The following is a 25,655-nucleotide window of genomic DNA, read 5'->3' as shown; positions in this document are numbered from 1 at the left end:
ACAGACATCATGATTGTGAGCACACATATGTACATATGTACAGATGAAGGGTGCAGACCTACCATACATCCGTGCATCCATGCAGACCCTTGCTTGCTGGTTGAACAAGGTGGTTTCCGACAGAATGTTGATTTTGTGACAGGAGCTTTCCATATTAATGAAGAAGAGCACAGGAATGGCTGTGAAGCCAAAGACAACCAGCCAGATCACAGCGAGCACGTACGTCAGGATTATGAACTGGACAAGAGAAACAGCTAATTAGAGCAGTGCAACATAACAGGCATGGACATTGCAAACTATATAAGAAAGTGAGAAAACTTGATTTATATAAAGTAGCACCTTAACAGTGTTTTACTGCTTTACACAAAAAATATACATATATGGTCATAAATGTTCACATACATATATAGATATGGAAGGAGATACAAAATAAAATAAATTAATTTGACTTTATAAAATAGCTGAGTAAGTTGCTGTAGGATGACCTGAGTGATCTTGCTGGAGTATATATCAGAATTCCCACATTTTCTGAACTTTACCAGTCATTTATGATGATGGAATAAGTAGTTTCAAAATCATTTTATAGAGATCACATTTACAGAGAGCAATTTCACACTGCATAAATACTTTAGAACGGAGCATAACTGAAAGAGCATATCGTCTATTGAATTTCCCATAGGTTCTCATTGACTTTTTAAGGTTTTAATAATAATTATTATCAATTAATGTTATATTATAAAATTAAAAATATTATAATATTGCCTATTTTAATACAAATTATTATAAAAAAGTATTTTACTGTTGAAATCACATTTTTGAAATTTTCAACTTTTCCATATCCTAATATTTCATTATCAAGAAAGATGCGGAAGAACCAGCGACCACAAAATTCAGAATCTAACTCTCTCTCTCTCTCTCTCACACACACACACACGTTTGTTTCTGTGAATTGTGGGGACTTTCCATAAACTTCTATTACTTTTATACTCACCAAACAATATTTTTTTCTATCCCCTAAACCTAAACCCACCCCTTACAAAAAAACCTGTTTGCATTATTACTTTCAGATAAACATCATTTACTATTTTTACTATTTTTTTTCCCTCATGGGAAAAATTTCAGGTTTTACTATCCACAATGTAGCATAAACAAGTACACACACACACACACACACACACACTCACAGTCAGGCTGAGGCAGCGCCCAAACTTGGTGCTCCTGAATTCTCCAAACGTCTGCTTTACTGCACTGGTGGTGTAAAAACCTTCAGCCAAAAGCAACAATCCATAGAGGAAAAAGAAGGAGGCCAGACCGTAGATCACATACTGGAAGTATTTTATACTGAAATACAAAATATAGGATAAATAACACATGCAAACATTCATAAGACAAATTGGAACAAACTATAGCCTACTAAAGAACACTGATTAATGAAAAAGCAATTCTGTTCTCACATTATGTACTGTACTGTACATAATCACCAAAAAAAGGCAATAACTCACAAGTCTGCCAGCACAATGAAATCCTGGACGTCCCTTGCGAAGTAGAGCTCTACGAATGTGCGTGTGTGAGTGAGTGCCTCATGCCCTCCCCCGCAGAAGAGCGCCACACCGGTGTAGCAGAGCAGGGTGGCCAGCAGGCTGGTGTAGGGCACGGCGCCCAGGCAGCGGATGCAGCAGTCATAGCAACCTGTAGGTGAGTAATATATCAACACACCAACTGCACATGCAGCACACACAATACACACACACATTTATACACACACACACACACACTGTACTACCAAGACACAAGTGCACTCATACTCAACTATAAAATCACAGCGATGACCTCAAAATGAGTATGCAAACACCTCTAAGAGTTACTTGGCCTACAGTTAGTCAAGGACACACACAAAAACACATGCACGCATACACTCAATGCGCTCTGTGAGTAAATGTATTTGATGCACACACACACGCTTGTAAGTAGTTAGTGTATAACAGAATCACAAATGTACAAGCCAAATGCAGACAAAGTGAACGCAGGCAATCACAAAGCCCTGTTCGAAATCCTGAACCGCAAAAGAAACCCAAATGACAAAAACCTGAAAGTAAAAAAGTAAAATACGAGGAAGCAGAAGAGATGACAGGTAAAACAACTGCATCAATAAAAGGCTAAAAACAGTTGTTTTTTAAAGCAACTTAACCAAAAGAAGCCAAACAAACGATAAGCCCCAGAAGGCTCAGCTATGGAGTTCTGTGGTCTCCAGTCTGTGAGAGAAGATGATGCATCTCGGGTCACCTAGCGCTTTACACAACCACGGCTGTTTCACTGGAAACATCGACACTGCTGAGTCGAACCCACGCCAGGAGAGAGCCGTGCAGACGCTTGTCCACTCACTCCAGAGAGATTTCTGTCCTCTGTTGCAGTGATGTCTAAACTCAAGGAGGTAATTTCCCTTTCTTTCTTCGGATACACTCCACTGTCCACCTCAAGGAAGAAAAAACGCACCGCTTAAGCTGCTCCTCTCCCTCCCTCGCTTCTTTCTCTCCTTCTTTCCCTCCCTTGCTCTCTCTCTCTCCTGAGTAGCCTGGTGTCAGGGTGAGAGGGGTGGGGGGTTCGTTTTCATGTGTGTTTGCGGTTTTGTGGTTAGAAAAAGAAGCACTTGTGATAGTCATAATGGCTTTTGTTTTAACAACAAAAACTATCATTGTGAACAAACAAAATACACACACACTCACAGGCCTCAACGGTGGAGTACGTCATTGCGTTTCCACTCATAGCGGCACAGACAGACACATACTGACACCACCGGGGTTACAATTGGGATCATGGCAGGTCAACCAGTCTTTCACACTCTTTTTAAACTGTTTTCTTCTCAACAAGCATCAGAACAGCCTGTCACTCACAATAATCTGATTACTATATAAAAAAAAACACACACTTTTATCACACCTTCTATTTAAGAATGTGGAAATGCTTTTGGGTCCATCCATCCAGCCATTCTCCAAAACACTTAAAACAAACTCTTCAAGTACTCTTCAAGGTATAGTTCACTCAAAAATTAACATGCTGTCATCATTTACTCATCCTCACATTGTTCCAAATCTGTATGACCTTCTTTCTTGGGTGGATACTCTGAAAAATGTCTCTGTTTTTTGTTTGTACAATGAAATTCAGTGTGGTCCAGTGTTGTTTGGACACCAGTTTTTCTTTGTGTTTTTCAGAAAAAAGAAACGTAACATGAGAGAGTAAAAATGACATCAGAATTTCCATTTTTGAGTGAACTATCCGTTGTTTTGAGCAGAAAATAGAAATTTGCTGTTACAGTTCAGACAGAAGATGTGATATTCTGCAAAGGGCTGAATAAGTAGTTAACCAAAAAATAGAAACCTACAAAACAATTCAATGCATACATACATATGAATCCTTAATACAACTACATTAAATATTTTCCCATTTCAAACTGGCACTGGGCCGTACAAGAGTCCCATTCAGAGAAGAGAATATTTGACCTAAAGACCTGATGTGACCTCCTGGAGTCTCCTGAGGTTACTGGTCTTCTCATCCACACCTCTGAGGCGTCGTAGCAACTGTCTTAGCCAATCAAAACCGGAGCCAGCTGGTTAATCAATCAAAACAACCTTTTAATTAATAAGGATCCATTAAATGCATCTCCATCACAAATGCAGAAGTGATGCTTCTAAGCTTCTGACCAACCAGATGGCATCTTACACACATCATACAAAAAGGAATCATTAAAATGCTTGTATACATTTGTCTAAACAACTTATATCACATGCAAATCAAAGACACACCAATCAGTTAAAATTCTGCCCACAAAAATGAGCATAATTCTAGAATAATGAACATCATAGCAGTGGTTAAAATGGGTTGAGGTGAGTTCAGGTAGACTTACCCATGTGAGTATGTGTGTGCGTATCGCGCTCTGTCTCTCTGATGTGCCGTGTAGTTTAATCTCCCTCGATGCTTTTATGATTCTCACTCACGCTTTTGTCCCTGGAACAATAAACAAACCCCTCTGCTCTCTCTCACAAACACACACACAGGGGCAGATCTTAAAGACGCAGCGCCTCTCTTTCACTGCCATGATAAATAAAGAGTAAGTGTGTTTGTGTGTTTCAGTGCAATGAACCCTAAATGTTCACATGCACATGCATTATAAAGATGAGCACATTGGCCAGAATGTTTGTGCACAAATGCTAGTAGCACTTACTTCTGGGTTGAGTTTTTCTACATAACCATACTGAGATATATACATGTTTGCTTAGCTATACAAATGGGGACACTCCATTGACTTCAAATAGTGTTTCTGCATACAGCATGTTATAAATACTACAACTGTTAGACTTGCAGTATTTATTAATATTATAAATAATACAAGTCTAACAGAAAACAGCCTGCATTTTTAGAATGAAATGTTTTTGTTTTTATTTTAATACAATTTTTACAAATGAGGTTTTTGTCAGATTTGCTGTAGCTCACTCCTGGGTACAAATTTGTTCCCAAACCATGATTAAGCTGGTACACACACACACACACACACACACACACACACACATTTGTTTCTGTGAATTGTGGGCCTTTCCATAGACTTCTATTACTTTTATACTGACCAAACAATATTTTTTATCCCCTAACCCAACCCTAACCTTTACAGAAAACCTGCTTGCATTGTTACACTTTCAGATAAACATCATTTACTATTTTTAATAATTTATTTCCATCGTGGGGACCGGCCAAAATGTCAAAAATTTCAGGTTTTACTATCCTTGTGGGGACATTTGGTCCCCACAATGTAGCATAAACAATTCATTGACACAATGCTATCTTTAGCCCTTTGCCTTAACCTTAACTATCACAACTAAGTGCCTAATCCTAACCCTATCGTTAACTTAATTATAACCTTGACCCTAAAACCAAGTCTTAACCCTCAAACAGCCCTTTAAAGAGGTGTCAAAGTAAGAACTGGCCCAAATCCCCTCACATTACCCTACATATACCCTCCAATGGCTAAACCTCAAACGGGTTCTCACAAAGATAGTACTACAAGTACACACGCACACACACAGATTGTGAAGCACAGTGAGTGAGCTGTGACCTTTAGAGTCAGATTGGGACATTCAATACAATACTACAGTTGTGTCAGAAATAGGAACACACAGACAATTCACTCTTTCTGTAACACACACACAATACACACAAATTCTCTCACTCTCTTACACACGTACACAATACTATTACAGTGATGAACACAATAGTGCTAATGTGTGGTTTGAAATAAATCTAAATAATTTGTGTGAGCTCCGAAAAAAAAAAAAAAATCCTACTCATTTTTGTCTTCTTTTCCAATATAAACATCAACACATTCTTAAATCATGATACACACTTGAGAAGCAAATTTACTTAGATATTAAGTCTTGTTTTCCAAATAAACAAGTTCTATTTTTCTTATCCCACTGGATACTTGTTGTTTTAAGCATAAAGTCGTTTAATTATAATATTAGTTTTTTTTTTTCTAAAAACAAGGCTCTTAAATCATTTTGCTTCTTAAATATCTCGATTTAAGAATGTTTAGATATTGTTTATCACTGAAAAAAAGACAAAATACTAAGATAAAAAATATTTTTTGCAGTGCAATTTTAGTACATGTAATTTACTCATTGCCTTTGTTGTGTTAGTGAAGAAATCTCACAGGTTTTTTATAAAGGTTGCCTCAACTGCAACTCTAAAGCAAACTCTCACACAAACCTGTTGATATCATAAGATTTAAAGCAAAACATTTGGCAGATGCATGAGCATTTCAAATAGTGAGGAACACTGAAATGCTTTTGATTTTGACATTTTTCAGGACTAAAAAAATTTTTATTTCAAAAGTGCAGTCAAACCTGGACTAGCACACAGTTGAATGGGGGAAAAAAGAAGCCCAAGGGTAAGAATATAGGCTAATAGATTTTTAATTTTGTGTGAAATATCCCTATACAAATATTTTGTTATAGACCTATTTAAATTTGTCCCGTAGCTCTAAGATTTTCTCAGGTTCAGCTGCCAGGAAACACACAAACTGACACAATGTACCTTGAATGCAACACGCGTTTCTCACGAGATCGTGTCAGAAACTTAAGTCTGCAGACTCCAAATCAATCTTGATAAACGAGAAGCAGGACTTTTAGGCAAACTCAATATTTACTGCAAATTTGAGGCAGAAATGTACAGAGTATAAAAGAACAGACTTCTGCAGGCCGCTGTACTGACAGACCTCAGCACTAACACAGGTCACCCTCATCCAGCAGAGACGCGCTTCTGCTTTACCATCCATCGTGTTTCCTCTTCAAAGTCCAGATGAACTCAAATGGCTGTAAATACTGCAAATTCTTTTTTATAAAGCTGTTGAACTTTCACACAAACACGTTAACTAACAGACAAACTTTCTGCTGGTTACCAAGGAAACTGTATCGCAAATTTGGCACAAAAACCATGGCAGGGGTGGTTAGCATGGGTAACATGGAGAATCTAACCATCTGGCGGGAGATGACACCATGATTACACGACCGTACCCCCTGTGCAAACTCTGTGCAGCTCCATAGTAAACACGATATTTCAGAACGACCTTCATCAGAGAAGCCCTGTTGTGTTCAGTACAAATCACCACATTCATGTTTTATAGAAAAGATTAACATCGTAAGTTCTCAGCAAAGCCTGTATGTCCTATCACGACGCGAGTGATGTCCTATCACTGATAAATACAGAAAAGGAAATGCAATGCTTTCAAATTGAATTCGAACATCTTCACAAAACATATCGAACAAACTCAGATACAATACAGATTTCAAATGATCGAAAAGCATTTTCACAAAATGATAACATTTAGCAAGACACAAATTATTTAAAGATGCTTAACTTGAAAATTGTACACATCCGCTCTCTCGCGCTCATGAATAATCGTCGCACGCATTCTGCTCTTTAAAATACATTTGCGTAATCTACAACTAAATGAATAGATTATACCAAAAGTAAAATGCACAATGCACCCGTTCATAGAGAGAAAAGGGGGGGAAAGAGAGAGAGAGAAAGATAGAGAGATGTGGTATAAAATAGTACTTTTTTTGCGATTATAAAGAAAGAAAGAAAAAAGTTTAGGATTCAAAATCAATCGGGCTTCAAATGACCTTCCTTGCTATGGATATAATCTGAGTTTAAAAACGATTAGAAATAATTTTTTTCTGACACATTCAAAAAAGCTGTCTGTACATTGACGTTAATATATGTTATACTGTACAATAGCCATTAATATGTTTGTTATTACAGGTTATTATTATTACATATCTTAGAATAAGTGCTTGGTTGGTTCGTAATGGTGAACCACTGATGGGACTCCAGCGCCCCCTACTGTTCTTGCGGATCAAGCCACCTGCGGGGTTTTTAAGAGTCTTGCTGCACCACCTAGAAGCGGCAGCGGTACTACAACTGCTCCTTTTCCCATCTTATTCCACAGAGAAGATTCCTGCTCGTATACCATGAAAGCTGACAAAAGTCAGACGTGTATGAAGCAGTGCGTTCATACTGAGCCGAACTGTTTATGTTAGAGTGCTGCGGTGACACTTCCTTCTGGTTTATACTGATGGGCCGCACTGATTCATTCTAGGTGATTGTGCTCATGTTATGTATTGGGTTCACCTGCTATTATACTTTTGAATACTGGTGAACAGTTCGCACCGGTTTGATCTGGTTTACAGTAATAAGGATTCGTGGGATGCGAGTGTTGCGTGTCGGCGTATGGATTTTCTGTTGCTTGTTATACGCGTGTTGTGGAGTGTGGGTGAGGCAGGCTGGTGGAGTTGTATCCGTGTGTGAAAGTGTTGTAAGGGTGCATGCTGGGATACCCCATCAAAGAATTGGGCGACATGGTAATGGTGTTGGGCGTCATTGTAACACTATTGGGCGTCAAGGTGACCGTGTTGGGTGTCATAGAGCCGCTATTCGGTGTCATTGCGACAGAACTGGGCGTCATGAGCGGGATGTCATCCGGCGAGCGGCGGAGTGTGAGGGCGTAATCCCGCGGAGATGATGCCGGGGTCAGACGGAGAGGATCGCAAAGAGACCCCTCCTCTTGGTTACCCCCTGAGATGGAGGTGGGCGTGTAGCTGAGGTCATTGGGCGGGGTCTGGCGCTGGGGGCCGGTCTGAGGGGGCGTGTCCTGACGGCTCCGTTTGTCCTTGCGGTAGTAGAGCGCAGCGAAGGCCAGGACGTTGAGAAAGAGAAGCGAAGCTCCAACGGCGATCGTGACACTCAGCTCTGTGGAGTAATCGCGTGGATTTGCGATGACCAGCGGCCCACTGCGTGCTGTGGACTGGGGGGGCTGTTTACCAGGGGTACGAGCCTTGTTGCCCCCCGGGCGAGGTGTGGCACTGTGGGAACTGTGTGTAGTCAGAAGAGGTGGGACCCGTGTGGTGGTGGAAGTGTAGTGGAACATGTCATGCAGGTTGTACAGGTGAGGTACCAGATGCTTCCAGAAGGCCACTTTAGTAGCTCGATAATGATCCCGAACACGAGGCTTCAGCCCAATATGCAGATATAGCTGATCATGAGGACTGTACTTGGCCCATGTCACTTCTTCAAAACGGTTTGCCTTGGTGTGGATGAACTTAGTGTCCTGAGGAACTGGCTTGTTCGGATCCCTAAAAAAAACATTCAGACACACGCAAAAAAAAGTTAATTGCATCTGAACTATATAAACAGTGTTACTTTTTAACAAATTTGAAAATGAATTTATATTCCCTCATGCCATATTAATTATTTCTACTCCTTGCTTTGACTGAAATGGCATTTAATTTAGTCAGCAAAATTAACATTTAAGCTGATGAAAGTGTATCAAACTGTAACAGCAAACTTAGAAATATTTTTCGAACTTTTTGAAAAATGTACACTACTGTTCAAAAGGCTCAGTAAGATTTTTTTAAATAAATAAATGTATATATTAATCAGCAAAGTGACAGTAAAGACATTTCTAATATTACAGAAGATTTATAAGAAGTAAATGCTGTTCTGTTGACATTTTTATTAATCAAAGTATCCTGGAAAAACGTATCATGATTTCCTCAGAAATATTAAGCACCACAACTGTAATAATAAGAAATGTTTCTTGAGCACCAAATCTACATATCAGAATGATTGGAAGATTGGAATAATGGCAGATGAAAAATTCACAGGAATAAATTGCATTTTAAAACACTAAAATAGAAAACAAATGATAATAATATTTCACAATATTAGTTTTTACTGTATTTTTTGATCAAACAAATGCAGCCTAAAAGCTAAGTCTTATTTTTGAACAGTATTATCAAACATATAAAAGATTTATGAACACATACAAAATGTGAATATCAGTGTGAAAACCATCCCTGTTGTGAGCTAATGTATTTGCATGTACAGTATGTGTTTAAGCAGGTCATCTACAGGTGCACTGTTTATAATGCCTCTTTATTTCCAGCAGAGGGCACTGTTTCATTGAGTTAAATGTTGATGCCCTGATTAACATTGAAATTTACTTACATCACTGCTCCTCCCACAATTTCTGCTATGCTCCCTATGACCTACTTCAAGGTCACAGTGACTGTTCACTAATTTACCAGTTACACCTGTTTTATCATTAACTGGAGGCTGAGCAGGATGGGAGCAACTTACTATTATGCATAAGTAATTATGGCATTGCATAACTGATTATAGAGTGTCATGAATAAATAATATTTTAGTCCAGAATGTCACTCATAATGTTTTGCTTTGTGTTGCTATTTTGCATATTGTTTTGCAAAAAAATGTATCGCTTGTGCTGTTTATAGAAGGTGTTCTAATTTACCCGGTCTTTGCAAAGTTGGTCCAGTAGGTCATGACGACGGCACTCAGCATGATATCATTGCGGGAGAAGTTGCAGGGGAAGAGTTCCGTCGGACCAATAAGCGGAATGCCAAACACATAGGGCAGCTCATCGCCGTGTGCGGAGTCCGCCCATGGAGGCTTCATGGGACTCTGGCAGTGATGATAGAATGCATAGAAGAAGGTCGGAGAACCGTAACGTGCATGCAGGTCAGCCGTCACCACAGCTGGTTCCACCCACTGGTGATCCGTAAACATGGCCACGAGGGTTTTACGACGGGTTTCGGGATTGTCTCGATCGGCCCAGTCTGTGTACATGAACTTTATGGTTTCTCTGAGAGTGTCCTTCCCTTCTGGATAACCGTAGAGACCGTCTACAAAATCGGATACCGTGAAGTCGAAATCCGAGCCAGAAACTCCGCCTTCTTCTGGTTCCACCACGCCCTCTACAAATCGAAATCCCTCCCCCTGGTTCACGCCCAACATGATGTCATAGTTAAGGAACTCGCCCTGCTCCATGAGCACTTCAGGGTCATCTGGGATGAGGTCACCGTCAATAACAGGGCCAAAGGCCACATGGAAGCGTGCTGGCTGAATTTCCTGCTCCACCAGCTCCCTGTAGCTACGCTTCTGCATGCAGAGGACCAGATCCTGCATAAAACACACACATGCAGCCATTACATCTGCCTCCATGCCTACACTGGTAAAAACGGCAAGTCATAAATTGGTAGACACTAAAATTTAATTTAAAAATAAAATATTTTTTATTAACCGAAACACTGGGAACCAAAAACAACGCCTTAACCTTATCCTGAGCGGGTGTGAGAAATTAAAAATGTATGCTAAATTTGTGTTCATGACTTTGTATTCAATTTATATTCTTCCATTCATATCTTTGCAAACACAGGGGAAGAGAAACACAGGCACATGCAGAGAACTTTTGCATTCCGCTTCATACGAAAGTTTACGTTTTGTGAACTCTGACCAACAAGGAAATTTGACCAATCGAAGATTTAAATGTCACAGATTGATTTTTTAAATAAACGAATGCTTTTATTTAGCAAGGATGCATTATATTTATCAAAAGTGACATTGAAGACATTTAGAATGTTACAAAATATTATTTTAAATGTCTCTTTTGAAATTTCATTTCATCAAAGAATCCTCATTGAAAAAAATGGTTTATCATAGGAATAAATTACATTTTAAAATATATTAAAATAGAAAACACTTATTCTAAAATGTAATATGACACAAGATTACTGTTTTTACTTATGTTTGATCAAATAAAGGTGAGCATAAGAGACTTCTTTCAAAAACATCTTAAAACAATGCCCCAAATTTCTGAACAGTATTTTCTCATTTTAAGTGTTTTTATTGCAATTTTTGATGTCTGAAGAAATTTCACATACTCTAGAAACAGCGACTGTATGGTGTCTTATGGCTTTTATGTGCATCTCACCTGACAAGGTTTTACAAAAAATACCCACAACTGCATTGTTTCTTTAATAACTCACAATACTCATAAAATTCCAAGAAACATCTTACTTGTGTGTCAAGGACATTACAGCCAACGCGCTCCGCGAGGAGACGTGTGTATTTCACAGGCTGATAGTTCACTGACCAACTGGACAGTGCTGAGCCACTCTGAATGATGGCTCGGTGAAACAAACCTAGAGAGAGAACACAGAATGTCAGAAGAAAATAAAACAGTAAATGCCATTCCAATATTCCAGATCAGCAATTATATTAGTATTGTATCCTCAAAGGGCAGAGTTGCAGTATCTTCACCTGTCATGAAAGAAGGGTCCATCCACATCCTGGGCTTTCTAAGAGACTCGCTAATGTCTTCTCTATGTGACCCTCACAACCTTCAGCCAAATCATTATATATTTCTCATCCACTCCACACTCAATTTTTAAATGAGATGCTTTTAAGATAGTGTCAGCACATGTTGGACAGATCATTTCTTCTTACATCTGAGGAACAATCTGTTAGGTTCAATGTTAGAAATGAACTTTTTTTTTCTTTTATTAAAGGGCACTTGATCTCTATGGGCATCTTTGCTTTTATGCTGGCATTTTTTTGTTGCCATGTAAGAAATGCTCCAGCTGAAGAAAAACTCTATATTCAATTAACAGTTTTGTATTCAGATTGATAATATAAGATCGGTGGGCTTGAGCGTCAACCCACGATATTCAACTCCCATCTGGTCGGTGCTGAGCATTTTTTATCATTTAATACTTCACATTCAACTATCACCCCTGAGGCATTGAATACAGATATCTGACAGCAACGATGTCTACAAAGACACTAATCCCAAACTTCACAGGCCTAAAAATACAATATCATGACCACCAATATCATCAGATGTTCTCCGCAAAGCACGAATTATGAGTCATCACCATTGTGGCCTTGAGCAAGACACCTCTGCACACAGATTGCTCCAGCAGGACTGTTGCTATAATGAACTCATGTCATGACTCTATGGTGGCATTGTATGAAAGTCGTGTAAACAAGTTCCACTAACCTTGATGATGGGATTAAAGGGCACCTATTACGCAAAATTCACTTTTACATTATTTACAAGCAGCATTCAAGTAAGAAATGTCTTCTTATTAAAGCTATAGAAGTTATTCATTACAGAGCAGTGAGTGATTTGGGTCATTTGGGATTTGGCAGTTTGGGTCATATTAACTGCGCAGACAGCAGTATAGGTACTGTATATTACGCTGTTGTCACTTAATACACAGATCTAATATAAACGTGATTTCACGTTTAAACAGACTTAACCGACTGTGGTTTTGTAACGTGTGTTTTTAACATAAACTTGTGTATTTGACATTTTAAGTGCAATAAGACAGGAAAGAGAACTTAGTTTAGTACTCACATGCTGTGTGACAGCCGCTTTCTGTGTGCGTGTTTCTGCTTCCACTCAAAAAAGGCATTTTTAAAATTATATAATAAATGATCTGTGGGGTATTTGAGCTGAAAATTCACAGACACATTCTGGGGACACCAGAGACTTATTACATCTTGTAATAAGGGGCATAATAGGTGCCCTTTAAAGCATTTCAGTTCTATTCAGTTCTACCATATCATATCTGCAAAGACAACCCTTCCATAACCAGCACATGCATCTCATGCAAATTACTCTACAAGGAAACAGTGGAGAAACAACTTCAACAGCGATATCCTACTGGGATGCCCTACTGGGTGTAAAACATGCCCACCATCCACCAGATGGGAGCTGAATTTTTCATGAATTTCAGGGGGAAACTCTATTATCAGCTAGTATCAAACTAAATACAAAAAGTCCTAGATTAGGGGTTTTCATCTTTTTTGCCAATGACCCAAATATGAATATACAGTGGGGCAAAAAAGTATATAGTCAGCCTCCAATTGTGCAAGTTCTCCCACTTAAAAAGATGAGAGAGGCCTGTAATTTTCATCATAGGTATAACTCAACTATGAGAGACAAAATGAGAAAAAAAAAAATCCAGAAAATCACATTGTAGAATTTTTAAAGAATTTATTTACAAATTATGGTGGAAAATAAGTATTTGGTCAATAACAAAATTTCATCTCAATACTTTGTTATATACACTTTGTTGGCAATGACAGAGGTCATCATCATAGGTATACCTCAACTATGAGAGACAAAATGAGAAAAAAAAAAATCCAGAAAATCACATTGTAGGATTTTTAAAGAATTAATTGGTAAATTCCTCGGTAAAATAAGTATTTGGTCACCTACAAACAAGCAAGATTTCTGGCTCTCACAGACCTATAACAACTTCTTTAAGAGGCTCCTCTGTCCTCCACTCGTTACCTGTATTAATGGCATCTGTTTGAACTCGTTATCAGTATAAAAGACACCTGTCCACAACCTCAAACAGTCCAACTCCAAACTCCACCATGGCCAAGACCAAAGAGCTGTCAAAGGACACCAGAAACAAAATTGTAGACCTGCACCAGGCTGGGAAGACTGAATCTGCAATAGGTAAGCAGCTTGGTGTGAAGAAATCAACTGTGGGAGCAATTATTAGAAAATGGAAGACATACAAGACCACTGATAATCTCCCTCGATCTGGGACTCCACGCAAGATCTCACAATGATCAAAATGGTCAAAATGATCACAAGAACTGTGAACAAAAATCCCAGAACCACACGGGGGGACCTAGTGAATGACCTGCAGAGAGCTGGGACCAAAGTAACAAAGGCTACCATCAGTAACACACTGCGCCGCCAGGGACTCAAATCCTGCAGTGCCAGACGTGTCCCCCTGCTTAAGCCAGTACATGTCCGGCCCGTCTGAAGTTTGCTAGAGAGCATTTGGATGATCCAGAAGAGGATTGGGAGAATGTCATATGGTCAGATGAAACCAAAATAGAACTTTTTGGTAAAAACTCAAAGAATACTGAGTTGCATCCAAAGAAAACCATACCTACTGTGAAGCATGGGGGTGGAAACATCATGCTTTGGGGCTGTTTTTCTGCAAAGGGACCAGGACGACTGATCCGTGTAAACGAAAGAATGAATGGGGCCATGTATCGTGAGATTTTGAGTGAAAACCTCCTTCCATCAGCAAGGGCATTGAAGATGAAACGTGGCTGGGTCTTTCAGCATGACAATGATCCCAAACACACCGCCTGGCAACGAAGGAGTGGCTTCAGAAGAAGCATTTCAAGGTCCTGGAGTGGCCTAGCCAGTCTCCAGATCTCAACCCCATCGAAAAGTTGAAAGTCCGTGTTGCCCAGCGACAGCCCCAAAACATTACTGCTCTAGAGGAGATCTGCATGGAGGAATGGGCCAAAATACCAGCAACAGTGTGTGAAGACTTACAGAAAACGTTTGACCTCTGTCATTGCCAACAAAGGGTATATAACAAAGTATTGAGATGAAATTTTGTTATTGACCAAATACTTATTTTCCACCATAATTTGTAAATAAATTCTTTAAAAATTCTACAATGTGATTTTCTGGATTTTTTTTTCTCATTTTGTCTCTCATAGTTGAGGTATATCTATGATGAAAATTACAGGCCTCTCTCATCTTTTTAAATGGGAGAACTTGCACAATTGGTGGCTGACTAAATACTTTTTTGCCCCACTGTATATATATAAAATACATTTAGTGCCTAATGTGTAATCTTTGCACATTGGAAACTGAATTTCCTCTATTGCTGTCTTGTAGAAAATATTATTTTATTCAATCCAATGTAACAGAATCCACATCAATATGCAGATTTATCCTTGTCTGCAGAAGAGCTTTTCTAGTGAACAGTAAAATTGATTTTTAATTCTTTCAAGTCATACTGTATATTTCACTCCACCTGGAACAGTGAGTATAATTTTAAGAGAGCTTAAATCCTAATGACTTAGTATCAGCGTATTTCAGAAACCACAGACAGCACAGCTAAAAAGAAGAGGAGGGGAAAGAGAACTCTGAGGCTCGAGGAAGAGGATGTAGCTTCAGTCCAATCATTTTAAACATCTACATAAATGATACAACAACAGTGCTAGTGCAATCCGCCACCCCTGACCTCACTCTATACACACTGAAATCAAATGTCTGCTCAACAGGGATGACCTGGTTCTGCGGACCACACAAAAAAGGAATGTGGCAGAGATGCTCCCTGCTGGAGCGGTAATTGCAAAAATTGATAGTGACAGTCAATTTGGACAAAACCAGAGCTATGGTTTTCCATAAGAAACAGGTTTTCTGTGAAATGGACAACAGTTGTGGTGGCGGTACAACACACAATCACCTAGAATCTTACTATTTAAATAAGTGCACCTGGGCTTTATTCTGGGTGTAAATGCATTAGGTTAGAAAGAGCTATAAAATTATACGGCATGAACAAAATCATGGTTTTCTAAAATATATGTACCAGCAAATGCATGGATAAAATGGATCACCTGATCATAAAACTATCATATGAGTATGAAATAGAGGGACCAATTGCAAATTTTAAAAACTGACATAAAGAGGGAGAAACACAAAACAGTGAGACAAAGGGAAAGAGATGTTATCAATACTGTACGGTGAAGCAAAACGATGATGTAGGATCAATATCCCTGCAGGTGTGTGTGATTGGCCATGATGTCTTTGAAAAACACTTTGCACACACGCCTTGCAGTGACAGACACACCTACACACACTCGAGGCCCACAACAGAGGGATAAGGCTGATGAGGCAAGAGACGAGTTACCATGGTTACAGCAGAGATTACCGTGGTAACGGAAACTGGGATGTGACAGTGGTCATGGTTGCAGAGGCAGCTGTCTCAGCAGTTACGGACTGCAAAAATACACTGTACGTGCCTTACAGAGACACACCTTTAATTGACTACCATAAGGTGTTACAATAAGAGGTATAATTAAATAAGTGCAATTATAGAAAATTACTTAATTACCAGGGGGCAGGACATTTTTTTAAATTTGTATTTTCAAACAATTCATTCATTATGACTGCATAATTAATATTTTCAGTATGGTTTTATCAAAGTGCACTCACTGTCACGTCCCTCTGTTTCAACACATTTCATGATCTGAATATAAATACTCGGACCAGCACTGAAGAGAATATCACTGCATCTGTGACATCATATGTTTATATGGTGAATTAATCATTAATATTATTTGAGGTGTGTGCACTCTAACCTTCAGAATGGTGTGAAAGAGTGAGCAAACTGACGCAGGATGCTCCGATTCCTGAGCCAAACACGGTCACGCGGCCCGGATCACCACCGAAATATCCAATATTTTTGTTGATCCAGCGGAGAGCTTGAATCTGATCCAAGAGACCATAATTCCCTTTAGCGGCCTGGTCACCTGTGCTTAAAAACCCTGAGAGAAAGACACAGGACAAAAAGATTTGACATAATTGTTGTGACTACTCATCAATGGTCTTGAGAGTGAAACTTTCAAGAACATCTCTGTTTTTGGCAGCTGAAAATAGGAAGAATTTACTGCAGTTTAAAGAAAACAAACCACTCATGAGATTGTGGGTATTGTTTTTTTTGTTTTTTTGTAATGATGCATAGCAAATCGTTGAACCCTGAAGTAAATATTGCCTCAAAACTTCATGAAAATCTCAGGAAAATACTGTAGCTGCAAGGGGGTTTATATCAAAAGAAAGCTGTTCATTACAAATTCTCATTATTTCAGTGGCAGTTGTTCAGTTTTACTATGTAATGGGGGTAACCACGTTAACTGCTGTATTTCTGCTGTTCGATTAGCGCCACCTGCTGTCAGAGAATAAACTTGCATTTTTATTCAGCACGTCTGCTGATTTTGTTCAGATCAATGTGGAAATCAGACCAAATTTTTTCACAACACACAGTTTAACTGGCCTCTGATATGAAAGAAAAAAAATATCTATAAATATATATTATATATAGACTTTATAAATACCACCATTTCAACAACATCTTTATAAGCTCCATCATTTACCCTTATCTTACTCCTCTTCTTTGCACCAGATTGACAGTGGCCACTTTAAAACGAGGGGGAGGCAGGGCCTTGCATAATTTGCGGGGGCCTACGCAACTTGGTTGCCCACGAAGCTAAGCAGGACTGAGCCTGGTCAGTACCTCGATGGGAGACCTCCTGGGAAAACTAGGTTGCTGTTGGAAGAGGTGTTCGTGAGGCCAGCAGGGGGTGCTCACCCTGTGGTCTGTGTGGGTCCTAATACCCCAGTATAATGACGGGGACACTATAATGTCAAAAAGCACCGTCTTTCGGATGAGACGTTAAACCGAGGTCCTGACTCTCTGTGGTCATTAAAAATCCCATGACACTTATCGTAAAGAGTAGGGGTACCCCGGTGTCCTGGCCAAATTGCCTCCACTGGCCCCTGTCTATCATGGCCTCCTAATAATCCCCATCCACTTTGGCTCTATGACTCTCTCTCCTCTCCACCTGTAGCTGGTGTGTGGTGAGCGCACTGGCGCCGTTGTCCTGTGGCTGCCGTCGCATCATCCAAGTGGATGCTGCACACTGGTAGTGGTTGAGAAGATTTTGAGTACTTCAAACATACAGTACATTTATTTCATTCAGTGGTTATATTGCAACTGACAAGCCATCAGTGATGGTAAACATAAGGTGATGCAGCTTGTTCTCTATCAGAGATGACTGTTGTTTTATAGAGTTCAGCTTTGCTGTTTTATCAGAGCATTTTTCAGAGCTTCTTCATCGCCTAAAGATGGAAGCATTCCTCAATTCCTCTCTCTTTCTTTCATCGTAGGTGATTTTGTCTGATAACATTCGAGTAGGAACGCTGCTGCTTGTTTTGATGCTGTAGTCACTGAGATTAAACAGAATCAGAGCTCTTTAGAAAAGCAGCACACTTACAGCATTCTCTCTGAATGTGGCTGTAATGGACAGATCTGCTCCCCAAAGCATTTATAAAACATTATTGAGGTCTTCTAAAGACTTGGTTGCTTTTATAATGGCTGACATGTTGCATTTGGAGTCACAGTATCTTTCCATGCACGTTGATCTTTTCTCCAAAACAGAAAAAATGCTGTACTTGTTAATATTCGTAAATCTCTTATATTTAAGCTTATATTTTAAATTTCATTGTAGGAAAACCCTTCCCCTTATGGTACATACCTAATATCCCCACCCTGTAGTTGAGGGTTATGACGATGACATTGCCATAGCTGGCCAGCACACTACCGTCCATAATGTTACCCGTGCCCTCCATGTACGAGCCACCATGAATAAACAGCATCACAGGACGTGGGTCATCTCGAGAATCCCTTAGCCCTGCATTCACACACACACACACACACACACACACAGAAGTGCACAAAAAACATGAGGCTCTCTGCGTTATGAAGTGTTTTTCACAGCTGTTCAAAATCTCCACAGAGATCTTCTGCACCACTGACAGACTTCAGCTTTAAATAATCTATTTAACTCCTCATCCTTCAGAACACAAGTGACTAAAAATAACAACGTAACCAGCCAAGAACTGCCTCCGAGACTTCTTTTAAATTACTCAATTTCTCTGAGTTTCATTTATTATAATGATTATAGTCATCTCATGGTGAAGTGTTGTCTTCAAATGCAACATTCACAAATAACAGATTAGGCAAGTGAATAATGTCTGTTCATCAGATGGATTTGCAAATGATTATAAGCTTGAATTACTGCTTAAACTTAAAGAAAAAGCATCTAAATGTAGTAATGGGACTGCATTTGAAATACTATATATACAGTATATAAAATAACTGTACATGTACAGTAGTAGTGGTTGATAATATGGGCATTTCATCACACTGATGCTGATATCTAGAGAACCATCCAAAACCATCCTAAGACGCAGGGCAAACAGGCTGGACCACCTTATAAAATTATCCTGAAAATGATGCAACATTGTGTAAATACCATCCAGATTATTCTCTCTTGCATTAACCACGATGGGATAAAAAATGAATAGGAAAAACATTAAAAATGAATTCATCTGAAAGAATGATGAAAACAGGACATACCATCATCCTCTGAGCGCTCTGTGTCAGCTGACATGTCACCCGTTCTCTTTGTACCTAGAGAGAGATGGATGATAAATTAGAAGAGCAGAAAGTAGACCGCAGAGAAACATGTGAGTGTGTTTGTGTGTGTTGGGGATTGTGCGTAAGTGCAGGATATATAAAAGCTCAGTAGACTCCTCTCTAAATTACTGTGTGATACCAACAGGAGTTCACTTTCCCACTCCGAACCCTGCAATAATAAAGCTTTCAGCATTTTACCACGAGCAATTCACTATTTCCTTTAAATGAGGCCAAAACAGTGCTCTCAACGTTCACTCCAGTGGACAAAGAGGCTGCTTCAGTTCAACTTAAAGACTGCAAGGAAAGCACACAGCTGAATCTGGCCATGGGCACTGAATTTGACTTCAGAGAAGCTTCTGATGTTGCTTAGAAATGCTGAGAAACACGGGAACTGAGAGGATGTGCGGGGGACTGTAGTGTTTACAGAGCTCCAGTGGAATATTTTTCGTTTTATTTTTGACATCCAACATTACAACCAAAATTCTGTCTTGGTGCATTATGCGTGTTGCAGTGTTGGGTAAGATTTGAAACTGAAGCTTGCCAAGTTTCAGACTACTATTGATCTACAGTAGGTAAACTATAGTCAAGCAATACTACCATTTTATTTAAAGAAATGAATACTTCTATTCATCAAATATGCATTGAATTATCAAAAGTGACAGTAAAGACATGCATTGTTACAAAATAAATCAAAGTTCTTGAAGTTTATATTTATCAAATATCTTAATAAAAATGATTAAGGTTTCCCACAAAAATAGTAACAATTCTTTTTAACATTGATAATAACACAAAATATTGAGCACCAAATAAGCATATCAGAATGTTTTCAAGATGAAATGCATTGCTGTCACAGGAAAATATTATTCTTTTAAACTGTGCACTGTGTACTAACATGACCATTTTTACACAAAGTTTAGCTATTAACAAAGTTTAAATGCTGTAAGAATATGTTGAGCATTGCTAGTTCATGTTAGTTGATGCATTCGTTACCCAAGTTACTAAAAAAAGTAACAAACAAAACATTGTTTCATTTTTCTGATATTTTAAAGAAATCTACACTAAAAACAATAAAAAGCTACAATATATCCTAACTAAATAAATATTCTTCAATAAAAAAGATCTAAAATGCAACATAGGAATTGAATTGGTGATCTGTTCAGTTACATGAACTGTCTGAATGAACAGATTGGAATATTGCACTAAACAAACTGAATATTCTAAAAACAATTAAAGTATTATTAAATTAGAAAAAATAGTTCCTTACAAACCCTCAAGTGGTGAGTAAAAAACCCCTAAGCATATTTACAGTAAGAAACCATTGGAGTAACCAAGAACCAAAACCAGTGGTGTTCTGTGCGTGTGCAGTTTGCATGTGTACTCACTGCTTTGTGTGGGTACGTATATATTAAGGTACAGGCAGTCCTCACTCTGCTCCTGCAGGTACGTAGCAACCGTGTCAAGGTTGTAGGTGGCCCAGACAGGCATCATGATGTCGGGCACTGCGTTGCGAACGGTCTGCGGGCAGACGGGAGGGAAGCGGGTGGCGTTCCGTACGCCGGACCAGGCCGATGGAGCGTCGGGCGGCATAAAGCGCTTCTCTCCTACAGGTGGGGTAGCGTAAGGCACACCCAGGTACTGATCCACAGGGCCCAGACCCTCCGTAGCCACAGCCACCCGCATACCCCTTAGTCTGCCAAGTGCTGTGTTCACTGTGGGCTGGTAGGTCAGTGCTGTTGCCATGGAGACTGACCACATCAACCAAACAAGAAGCCAGCACAGTGCAAAGTTGAGAGGTCGGCGGAGCAGGTGGGTAAGCGGCAGGTAAGTTGCTGACTGTGCGTGCCACATGGTCCCTCTTAACAGCACACACATTCACACTGATAAATCTCTGTCTGTAACTCAATGGCGCTCTCTGCTTTGACAAAATCACACTCTAGCGCTCAAATACAAACACGCGCCACACACTCAGGCAGATCCAGTGGGCATCTCCGCAGCCAGGTGTGCACCACCAAGTGCTCCATATCGGTTGATGATTTCAGCAGGTGAAACTGTTCATTTTTCCAGCATGCAGATCCTTTCAGCACAAACCTGAAAAAAACACAAACAGGATGTAAGAGCCAGAACATTTTTAAAGCATATGTTTGTAACATTTATGTTACAAACGATTTCTATTTCAAATAAATGCTGTTCTTTGGAACTTTCAATTCATCTTCCATCTTCCTGCTTTCTTGAGCACCAAATCAGCATTTTAGAATGATTTCTGAAGAATCATGTGACACTGTGACTGGAGTAATTATGCTGAAAATTCAGCTTTGGCATCATAAAAATGCATTTTAAAATATATTAAGATATAAAACAGTTATTTTAATTTGAAATAATATTAAGATAAAAAATAAGATATTATATTACATGTTTGTATTACATGTTAATAAGATAAAATATTATGTTTTACTGTATTTTTGATAAAACATAAGAGACTAAAATGTTACCAACCCCCAAATTTTGAACAGTAGCGTGTACATGAACTCATGTGGGAGAGGAAGCAAGCAGGGACACTCAATTACAGACACACACACACAAGTAGAGATTCTTTAACCCTGCACCCTTGCACAGCTCTAGCTCTGTGGCTTCAGTCTCATGAGGGATCAGACATGGACAGCAGGTGGATCTCATGTCTTCTGAGGGGAGGAGCTTAAGTCTAATAGTGCAGTGCTTGTGTTCAGAATGCATGTTGTGCGAATGGATCAATATTCAACGCTTCAGCCACAAACACGCAGAGCTTTATCTGAAATCAATGTGCGTGCATGACGCTCTGGGATGGCAGCATGTAGAGCCGATGGGCTGAAACCCACAGCTTTCATTAACCTGCACTGCAGTGATGAGGACCAACCACAAAACAAGAGTTCACATCTATATCCTTTTTAAAAACTGGCCAAAGATGAGACCTGGAGGTCTGACAATCTAAACAGATGTACCACTGTATCATTTAGAGGGCTCAAATTCTGAAATCTCATGAACATTCAATAAAAATTATATGAAATCAATCTGTAACAACAAATCTGATGGTTAAAACAGATAAAACAGAATTGTGAATTGCATAATTGCACTTCCTCTTTATCCAGGGCAGTTACCGTGTATCAGATTGCAACTTTAAATTTGCTAGCTGAAGACATGTTGCATTGGCCAGACTGGTGTGAAGTCATGTGAATATACATTTTATGCGCAATATTTCATTGGCCACTAATTCAGAAGTTATATGAAATATGTACCATATATGAAATATGGTCACAGTGTTAATTTCATTAATTATTATTAATCATTACCAACTTTTAATCTGTGAAATGTGACAAAGTTTTATCACTAAATGTATCATTCTGTTCTGTTGATACTTAAGCCGTAACATTTTTAAAGAAAAATTTGGTGACATCAGGCTCAATAATCCCCTTTTTCATAACTCACTGCCCCTGAAGCACTGTTTACAGAACATGCAAATACTAAATCTGTAAGCCTTCCAAAGGCTTTGACAGAAACACACATTTCCTGGGTAAAATATTTGCAACCATTTACAGCCTGAGATGCAAACAAATTAAATTATCCAATCAAGATTTAAAGAATTCTGTATCAGATCTTTTATCTCAGAGACATAACATAAAATGATCAAAATATTCAAGATATATATATATATATATATATATATATATATAAAACCCTACAAATTACATTCCAGGAACATTAAATACGGTGTTCTTAAAACAAATGCATTAAATGCTTCAAAGCACTATACAATGCAAAATCATTAACAACTTCAAGCACAGAACCTAAAATCCTTGATATCTACTGCCTGGCACTCTCAGAGGTGTGAAACGACTTTCGTACACAATGCTGTATAACGCTGGTGTGTTGAGCAGGTGCTAGCTTATATGACCTATTTTATGTGATTGCCTTTCCTGTAAATTCATCTCTAGAACTGCAAACAATACAAAAACACAAAATAAAAAATCCCATGCAAAATGGGATAGAAACTAACTCAAAAAAACTAACTAAAGCCAGCTGCCATGCAGATATCATCATAGTTGTTATTATTACAATCATTCATTGTGCAATTAACTGGGTCATTCCCATTATGCATGCCTTTTGAACTCTGGAAAGTATTTTGAATTAAGGTACACCAGACCTTCAGAAATAAACGCTGGTCAAGCTTAGGCATTAAAACCATAGATTTCAACGTGACTATTTAATTACACAATAACAATAACAATTTTAACATGCTGATTGTGAGTGCGAAGAAATAAGCCTGAATATTTCCATCTTTAACAATGCTGAACAAATTAAGTCATCCGATATATTATAGCACGGACCAGCCCTTTAGTTCTTTTACTGTGTGTTCATTCTTGTCGCTGTCCGTGGTGCTGAAGAGAGCCGCTACCTGTAGAATATCAGCAGCATATACAAACAAACCTTCTCCTGCATTTCTGTAAATGATTTTAGCATTGGATTCCTCCATCCCTCTAATGTGGGTCAGTTAATCTGAACCGTGCAGGCCCATCGAGAGAATACTGGGAGCCCGTTTATTCCAGTGCCCATTTTCCAGCGCGCCTGAATCAGGTCAGCCGTACAGGCTAGTGATGTGTTTCAAGATTGGTGTCCCTGATATTTATCCCACATATCTATGCGAGAAATGAAACGATAAAATCAGCTTTCATTGATTTGGCGAATTCGGCTCTATTTATGTTAAACCGGTGCTATTGCCTATTCGGGTTTAATGATACAGGGTATAGGCTACCGCTTCTTTTCTGCATTCACTAGGAACGGGGTGAGCAGATGCGTGTGTGTTCCCCGGACTCACGGCAGGGACGGTGAAAGAGACTACCATACGAGAGATGAATACCAATAGTCTTGTCCCTCCTCCTCCTCCGCCTCCTCCGTAGCTCCGACTGAACGATGCAGTGGCGGGATGGCGCGCAGATAATAAACTATGCGGGGGCATTTCATTACGAAAACACTTGCGAGGCTCCATGTTCACCTGCCATACGATAACAAATAGCTCTTGAAAATGTACCCAGGGTGTCACGACCCTTCCCTCGAAACTAATACCAGTGTTTTGCATTGTAAACGTACAACATAACGCCTCTGGACACGCGCACTCATTCACTAACCGAGCCAACAGATCGGTAAAATCACCATGACAACTTGGACTCGGTACTGGTCTCGCTTCGGTCTCGACGCTGGTTTCTGACCGGCGTGCGCTGCCGTTACCTTTCCAACAGGTGACGAACTGCAGCTTTAATTCACGCGCGCGCCGCCCGTGATTAATATATATATATATATATATATATATATATATATATATATATATATATATATATATATATATATAAAGAACGACTCGACCCCCGAGTGTCCCTCTCGCAGACCGGCCTGTAGAAGCGCTAAATTACGGTGCTGGAGAGGTGTTTTCAAACAGATGCGAATAAGTTGATGTAGTCTGGCAGTAGAATTACAAAGCCGACTGTTTACGGCCATCTAATGATTATGATTACCGAGATCCCACAGCCCAGATGCAGCAGCAAACCATGGCTTTGAGGTTATTCGAATGATAATTCTCTTCCTCTCTCCACCAATTCCTCTCTCTCTCTCTCTCACCCTCTTACGATTGCGAGCTTTCGCGCTGCAGACGAGAGAGCGAAAACTGCGTTAAAATCAAATCAAATCAAAGAAGGAAAAGACAAATATTTCCTTTTCAAAAACCTCATCCTTTTATCGTATCCATTTCCCAAATACAAGCAATGCGGCGCATTCATTAGACCAGCGTTCATTGTTCAATCAGAACGCGTTCCACATACGCTCATACACAATCCAATTTACGGTTTTCTCATAACTACCCACATTTTTTTTTATTCAACAGCATCGGAAAATTGCTCTTATTACTCGGGATTGTTCGCTGTCACCGCTGCCTGATATTGCGAAGCGACGGCGCGCATCAGATCAGCCATAAATAAGAAAATTTTGGGCTCACCTGCCGATTCGCTCAGCCGGTATCGCATCCGAGCTAGCACTGTAATAATCTCACATCTCATCGTTCCCACCGTCCAACATGCCCCCTTTTTTCCCCGTCGAGCCGCGTGAACGGCGCTCGGCTCTTCTTGCGTTTTTCTTATTTTCAATTAACGTCAATCTCCCCGGGTCTATTTTAAGCGCGCGCGCTGTGCGCGGTCG

The 25,655-nt window shown here is 39.4% G+C and overlaps 2 protein-coding genes across 11 annotated transcripts in view; both read right to left on the bottom strand.

The window, feature by feature from the left end:
* plp1b (proteolipid protein 1b) overlaps positions 1 to 4,002 on the bottom strand; it is a 6,397-nt gene extending 2,395 nt beyond the window's left edge. The window contains exons 1-5 of one of the 3 annotated variants that reach the window (XM_058777353.1): positions 3,902 to 4,000; positions 3,506 to 3,604; positions 1,503 to 1,689; positions 1,185 to 1,341; positions 63 to 237 (exon numbers count right to left, since the gene is read on the bottom strand). In XM_058777353.1, coding sequence (XP_058633336.1) covers positions 63 to 237; positions 1,185 to 1,341; positions 1,503 to 1,689; positions 3,506 to 3,604; positions 3,902 to 3,905 — 622 coding nt within the window. In that variant the 5' untranslated portion in view covers positions 3,906 to 4,000. Of the gene's footprint in view, positions 1 to 62; positions 238 to 1,184; positions 1,342 to 1,502; positions 1,690 to 2,283; positions 2,530 to 3,505; positions 3,605 to 3,901 lie in introns of those variants that run through there. The other 2 variants (XM_058777355.1, XM_058777354.1) reach the window with 2 other exon arrangements.
* On the bottom strand, positions 1,526 to 25,655 carry nlgn3b (neuroligin 3b). 8 transcript variants are annotated; one of them, XM_058777349.1, is made up of 12 exons: positions 25,456 to 25,655; positions 20,822 to 21,527; positions 19,380 to 19,433; positions 18,496 to 18,651; positions 16,543 to 16,728; positions 11,425 to 11,549; positions 9,860 to 10,527; positions 6,237 to 8,681; positions 6,082 to 6,148; positions 3,902 to 4,002; positions 3,498 to 3,604; positions 1,526 to 1,689 (listed from the first exon to the last, which is right to left on the bottom strand). In XM_058777349.1, the coding sequence occupies exons 2-8, from the start codon at positions 21,309 to 21,311 to the stop codon at positions 7,799 to 7,801; spliced, it is 2,562 nt and encodes an 853-aa protein (XP_058633332.1). In that variant the 5' UTR covers positions 21,312 to 21,527; positions 25,456 to 25,655; the 3' UTR covers positions 1,526 to 1,689; positions 3,498 to 3,604; positions 3,902 to 4,002; positions 6,082 to 6,148; positions 6,237 to 7,798. The 8 variants fall into 8 exon arrangements, with proteins under 8 accessions (XP_058633332.1, XP_058633333.1, XP_058633330.1 ...); XM_058777350.1 differs by having other exon boundaries at positions 6,263 to 8,681; XM_058777347.1 differs by having other exon boundaries at positions 6,082 to 8,681.

This window comes from Onychostoma macrolepis, chromosome 05, assembly GCF_012432095.1.
Source record: "Onychostoma macrolepis isolate SWU-2019 chromosome 05, ASM1243209v1, whole genome shotgun sequence".
Taxonomy (NCBI): domain Eukaryota; kingdom Metazoa; phylum Chordata; class Actinopteri; order Cypriniformes; family Cyprinidae; genus Onychostoma; species Onychostoma macrolepis.
Note: the sequence above shows the minus strand (reverse complement) of the source record. Positions and strands in the feature narration are given on the sequence as shown.